The sequence below is a fragment of the Paroedura picta genome, chromosome 16 (genome assembly GCF_049243985.1).
Source record: "Paroedura picta isolate Pp20150507F chromosome 16, Ppicta_v3.0, whole genome shotgun sequence".
Lineage (NCBI taxonomy): Eukaryota > Metazoa > Chordata > Lepidosauria > Squamata > Gekkonidae > Paroedura > Paroedura picta.
The window spans coordinates 1,659,855-1,666,101 of record NC_135384.1 but is presented as its reverse complement, the minus strand read 5'-3'; the positions used below and the strand labels follow the sequence as shown (position 1 = coordinate 1,666,101).

The window sequence follows — 6,247 nt, the reverse complement described above, 5'->3', positions numbered from 1 at the left end:
GCATATAAGAACCAACTCTGATGCTTCCTTTCCAGACTGAGTCTCCCGCACCTCTGCCTTCCAGGCCTACAGCTCCTGCCTGGTAACATCCCAGCCATTCCCATTTGCACTCCTCTGGCCTTTCAATCCCTCTCTCGTGTTCCGATGGAACTGCTGGGTTTCTTCAGTTCACAGGACAGGGCCACTGCAGGGTCTGCATAGAATGCCACGGTGGCACCCCCTGATATCCGGAACAGCCTCTGCCGAAACTTGCCTATCTCCTTCAGTCAATAGCAAAAGGGTGAACAGAGGCGGGCTTTTTTATTTTGGAAAAGACCTTAGATTTTGTCAAACTCTTATTTTTTTAATAGAAGAGGAAAGCAGAAAGAGTGAGGCATTCTGAATTTAAAGCTGGAGCAGCTGCTCCTATGATTACAAAGCGGTACTCCCCGCTGCCAATGGTTTTGTTTGGGACAGCCTCCCAGACACACTCCTGTTTGCAGCCACATTTCCCTCAGCATCACACACACACAAACCCTGGAGATCAGAAGGCTACTGGGGATGGGCAAAGCAGTCCGGATCCAACCCTCTCTCCAAAAAATCCTCGTGAGGAAAGACATTTTTTTTCCCTCTGGAGATCTCTGTGTTGAATCCACACAGGACTTTCCACCATGTGGAAATGCGTGCCATTGCACATACCATCGTGGTGTGGACAGCCGCAGTGGGCAGCAGCTCTTCCCCTGGGGTTGATGTTCAGTCCCAAAATATACCGTCTCTGGAGGTTCTCTGTAATGCGTAAGCGGCCTTAACTGAAACTACAGTGCACAAACCAAGCGGGGGAAAGAATTGGGCGGGTGACTTTCCAAAGCCCACGCTCCTAATCCACGCAAAGACAACACAACGCAGCGGGGATGTGTAGCGAAGGAAATGGTGTGCCTTTATTCTGCAAGGTTTAAACAAGAAGGACTTGAGAATTGGCAACCAATTCAGGAGTGCGTCCTGGCCCTCCTGTCGCCTCCCCCCGCACCCCCAAAAAACAAAATGCTTCCGAAGACAAGAAGTTGGGGGGGGGATGACACACGGGAGAAAGGCAAGCCCATTCCCCTAAGCAGGACCCACCTTTGGAAGAGGCACAGATCCAGCACCTGCCACCCCCCGAACCCCCACATACAGGCAGGGAAGTGTCTGCTCCCCCCGCCCACGTGTTCTCAGAACAGAACAGGACGAGGGAGTGTGTGTCCCCCTCCCCGGTCTGCCCCATTATCGCCCCGCGGGGGGGTTCAAGCACAAGAGGGAAGGGGGTTAAACATACAGGATGAGAGTGTATACATTATATATATATTCATATTTATAGAGTCGCTTTTTGCAGCGTTGCTGCACGAGGCACTGCTGCAGGGAGCAAATGCTGCGAGGCAGGCTGCCTCCTCCCCCTCACAGGCAGGACACCCCAAAAAGACGCCAGCCGTGGGGGCTACTTCCTCTCCCACGGTTCCGCACCCCTCGAGCCCCGAGCCGGAACAGAACGCAGACTCCCAAGCCCCCTCTCAACTGCTCTGCGCCAGTCAGAAACCAAACCTTCCCCCCACACCCAAAAAGTGGGAAGAGAGGTGCGCGGAGACAGCGACAAAATCAAACGGGGAAGGGCCAGGGTAGGGGTCATTCACGCCCCCAGCCCCCAAGGCAAAGCCGCCAACGTGATCAGGAAACAACAGAAGAGGAAAGGCTCGAGGGGAAGAGTCGGTCACCCTCCTGCTGGGAGGCAGAACCCGTCCAGTCCCGACCAGGGGGGGGGGAGCTGGAAGTGCCCCTCAGTCGTCTATGCAAATCACCTCCCCGCCTTTCGCTTCCTTCTTCTCCAGGCTCTCGCCTTCCTTCTCCTTCTTGACGATCACGGGGGGCCCGTTGGCTGCAGGAGGACAAGAGAGCAGGCTGAACCGGCAGGAGGAAGCTGCGGGGGCACCCGTCCCTCCCCACCCCCGAGGGCCAGGGGTCCAGCTCACAGTCCCTTTAGCCAAGCCGCATCAGGCCCATGCATCTTGTGGTGTCCCACCCAGCCATCTCTCCCACACCCGTTCGTCATGTCCTTTGTAAACGCAGGGGGCTGGCAGGGCAGGGCAGGGCAGGGCACCCCTTGCCCAAAGCCCGGGATTCTCCACACCTCAGGCAGCTGTTTGGTTCCGAGAGAGCAACAGAAGTGCTCTCTGGATGCCCGCTTCCCCACCATGATTTCTGTCTCTGTCCCCCGCAACCAACCTGTGATGAAGGAGCCGGTTGGCATTTGGCTGTAGTTGGCGCCCATGGTGGGAAGCACCCCTCCAGGACCGGCCCCGAACGCGCTCCCAAAGGTTGGAGGGGTGGCATAGGGCCCCGGGGGGAAAGCCTAGGAGAGAAGGGAAGGAGAAGGGAAGCTGCTGAGGCCAGAGGGGCCGTCTTGTTTTGCATCCTTCATCTTTCAGAGCGCCTGTTGTCTCGGACTGTGCCGGCTCACAAGACGCCTGCTGACAGCCTTGCCATGGCCCCGTTGCCGGGATGGGGAGAGGGAGTTACCGGAGTAGTCTGTGTCTCATTCCCTTTGCTGGCCAAGCGGCTGAGGATGCTGCGTTCAGACATCTGGAGGCGGGCGGCGATCGGGGGGATGCGGGAAAGCGTGGCAGGCAGGCGCGTCACGTCCGCTTTCATGTCACTGAGAAGCTCCTCCAGCTGGTTCAGCACTGCTGGGCCGGCAGGAAAGAGAGAGAGAGAGAGAAAGGGGGAAAAAGAGAGAAGGAGAAAGAGACCGAAATCCGTCAGGGTGGCAGAGACTGAGGCATGGGGGACTCCTGGCACCTGCAACCCATTTGCCCGTCCTTCTGGAAAAGATCATTCTTTCACATCACGACAAGGGCCTCTCTCTCTCATCTAAGACCGGACAACTCTACGCTAAAATTACTCCAGAGATAGTCTGCAATGAGTTAAAATAGAACCTCTACTTTTTCCCCAGCAGTTTACCCAGCAGGTAGTCCAGGTTGTCCCTTCCTGAACAAACACAGAGAAATCGAGCAAGCTGCCCCCCTCACAGGGCACTAGAGGTTCTCCGCTGATGCTGCCTGGATCGGGGATGGGGGGAGGGAAATGAATACACTGATAAATACTTATGGGAAACGAAACACCAGAGAGAGTCATGTGATACTTGTGACGGGAGGGGATGCACCAGAGAAACTCACAAGGAAACAGAGATATTTGAGAAATGCACCAGAGATGTGAAGGAAGTGATACTCTGAGGAGATATTCACTTAATACCAGATAGAGACACATGTCAACAAGTGCTGCTTCAATGAGAAAATGCGCGAGATACTACAAAAGTGGAGAGCCAGATATGCCGGAGGCCCTCGGATCACTGGAGAGAAGATTCTGGGGATTGCAGAAATCTATTCCTACAGATGCAGCAAGAGGTCTGATGAAAACTGTGTAAAGGAAAGTTCGGGGAACTGCTCCACGGTTATCCCAAGGGACACTCTGTGGAGTGCTCAGCAGACCTGTGGCAAAGGAAGGTTTTCGGAAGATCAGAGAGATGCTTGACGAAATGCTCAGTGGGCACACACAAGATTGCCGGCAGATGCAAGAAGGTACTCGTGAGAGACTCCGGGGACAGACCAAAGCCAGAGACACCAAAGATACACAGAGCAGGATCAAGGAGACAACCGAACACAGCGGCCTTTTCTGATCATCACCGCACTTTAATGGATTCAGAGCAGGGTACAGAAGGATGCACAGAGGCGCGGGGGGAGGGGGGTTCACAGGGACCGTCCTCTCCGGGCCCGCCGCCTCGCCCGCCTCTTACCCTTGTGCAGGACGGCGTTGGCCGGCTTGTTGCCGGCCAGAGATTCCTTGGACAAGTGCTGGTGGCTCTCGGCCAAACACTCCACCTCGGCAAAGCGGGTGTTGAGGGCCATGGCCGGGTGGCTGGGGTCCTGAGTCATGTTCAGGTAGGCGGCTCGGCGCAGCTGCTCCTCGATCACCAGGGCCTGCTCCAGGAGCTGCAGGGAGGAAGGAAGCCGTGGGGAGGAGGCCAGCAACGGGCTAATGCTCCCAGAATGATTCAAAGACTACAGCAGCGCCCCTGTGATGGCGGGTTAAAGCACTCAGGTGCTGCTGTAGGTGATGGAGGTCCCTACTGTGGACAGGGACAAGTTTCTCTGCCTCTCCCACAGCGCAAGGGCCCAGGGGCATCCACAAGCCTAAGACCACAAGAGCCCTGTGGGGTCAGGCCCACGGTCCAGCATCCCGTCTCCCACAGCGGCCACCCAGCCCCTGTCCCTTTCCAGTCCTCGGCTGATTCCAGCCCTCCCCCTCCTTACCTTGAACCTCCTGGCCAGGAACTTGTTCTTCATCTCCAAGAAGTTGCCCTTGTTGGCTTCGGTCTTGAAGGGCTCATTGATGATGGCAAACTGGTTGTCGTTCTGGATATCCTGCCAGCGGGCATAGCCGTGGCTGCGCGGCAACAGTGGGCATTAAGGAGCCTCCATGGCTGAAGCAAAGTGTCGGCTGCTTCTCCCCAGCAAGGCACCTCGTGTGGTCTTCTCTGTCTAGGACAGGGGTGGCCAAACTGTGGCTCTCCAGATGTCCATGTACTACAGTTCCCATAAGCCCCTGGCCGGGAAACTGCAGTCCATGGACATCGGGAGAGCCACAGTTTGGCCACCGCTGGGCTAAGGGTTCTTTCCCACCTTTAGGACCTACGCTGCCCCCAGAGGGCACTAATGCCTGAAGCAGTGGGGAGGGGAGACCGCCCACAAAGCTCCCTCCTATGGAACTGAACCCATCGTCTGTCAAGGTCATTTGGGTCTCCTCCGGTTGGAAGCGGCTCTCCAAGATCTCTGGTAGAGGCCTTTCACATCACGCTGGGTGTTTCTATCGGGAGATGCCCAGGATGGAATCTGGCCCCTTCTGCATGCCAAGCAGCTGCTCTGCCCCTGAGCCACAGCCCTCCCTGCTCACCATTTTCCCTGTGCCCACTTGCCCACAGATACCGGGTGGAGGAGAGAGAGAGAGAGAGAGGCCCTCCCCTCCCCTCTGCTGCAAAGGCACGAATGCGTCGGAAAGGATACAGGACGATGCCGGCCAGCAGCCAGTAGTCATGCCGCCGGTGCCAGATCTCGTTAAGCTTACTGGAGGAGATGGCAGCTCTCTCCTCGTTCTGCCACAGGGTGTGAAGTTCTAAACAATCCAGAGGAACAAAGACAGAGCAGGCATCCAAAGTTAAGTGCGCGTGAACGGGCACCCACTGGGTCAAGCAGCCAGAGGGACACCCACATGGCAGCTGCACTCCCGGGCATCCGCGTTCTCCCAGCCGGGGGACAGGCACGCAAAGCACACACTGCTGGCTTCATTCCCTCCCCCCACCCCGAGGTCCCACTCGCCCACTGACCGCCGTCTCTCCCCGTGCCACCATGCCTCACCTGTGAAGCCGCCGTCGGCGATGTTGAACATGAAGCGGGGCTTCTCCGCCTTGTCGTCTTTCTTGCTGTTGTTCCGGCTGTCCTCTCTGACGCCGCCAGCTTTAGGCTCTTTTCCCGGCTCCCTCTCGGGTTTGGCCTCTTCTTTGAAAAGGGGTGGTTCAGTGGGGAATGCGGGCGAGAGGAGCCGGACCCAAGTTCCCCATGTCCCCTCCTGGATAATTCTCTCTCCCCACGTTCTTCTGCGGAAGCCACCCCCGCCCTTCCCGCCACGTGGAATTCTGGCCGGGTGGAATCATCCGACAAGGAGGAGAGGCCGACTCTCCTTCTGCTCTTTCCAAACAGCTCCTGCTCACCCCTTGGCCGTTCGATCCAAGGCAGAGCGTTGGCAGGCGGCCCAGACAGAGTCCCCCAAGTGCTCCCCCACCGCAGGCGGATGGATGCCCCTTTGCCGGTCAAGGCCCAGGTTACCTTTTTTCACCTCCTGCATCTCCCCTTCCGCCTTCTCCTTGCTCTCCTCGCTCTCAACGGGTTTCTCGTCAGCCGAAAGTTTCTCTGGTTCGGCTTCTGGAACTTTGGGAAGGGCAGGGACAGTTAGGGAGGGTCATGTCAGGCATGGCTGAAAGAGCCAGGGGGGCTGAGGAGGTCGTGGGGGAGGGGGGCTGCAGGAAGCCCCTCTCTTTTATTTTCCTTATAAAGTCAAGTGTCTAGTCCTCCTGAGGAACTAAGACAGAAGGGCGGATGAAGCTTCCACGAATCCATGCCAGCAAGGCGCAGGGGTTCACTGCGTGGCTGCGGCAGGAAACTGCCAGGCACAAAAGGCTGAGGCAATC

General features: G+C 57.2%; 1 protein-coding gene across 5 annotated transcripts in view; it reads right to left on the bottom strand.

Moving 5' to 3' along the window:
- Nucleotides 1–893: 893 nt before the first annotated feature.
- CHD3 (chromodomain helicase DNA binding protein 3) overlaps nucleotides 894–6,247 on the bottom strand; it is a 46,261-nt gene continuing 40,907 nt past the window's right edge. For 4 of the 5 annotated variants that reach the window (XM_077315968.1, XM_077315971.1, XM_077315970.1 and 1 more), the window contains exons 33-40: nucleotides 5,886–5,987; nucleotides 5,418–5,558; nucleotides 5,067–5,175; nucleotides 4,317–4,449; nucleotides 3,800–3,995; nucleotides 2,527–2,690; nucleotides 2,233–2,359; nucleotides 894–1,885 (exon numbers count right to left, since the gene is read on the bottom strand). In XM_077315968.1, the coding sequence (XP_077172083.1) occupies nucleotides 1,788–1,885; nucleotides 2,233–2,359; nucleotides 2,527–2,690; nucleotides 3,800–3,995; nucleotides 4,317–4,449; nucleotides 5,067–5,175; nucleotides 5,418–5,558; nucleotides 5,886–5,987 (1,070 nt within the window). In that variant the 3' untranslated portion in view covers nucleotides 894–1,787. The remainder of the gene's footprint in view (nucleotides 1,886–2,232; nucleotides 2,360–2,526; nucleotides 2,691–3,799; nucleotides 3,996–4,316; nucleotides 4,450–5,066; nucleotides 5,176–5,417; nucleotides 5,559–5,885; nucleotides 5,988–6,247) is intronic. The other variant, XM_077315969.1, reaches the window with a different exon arrangement.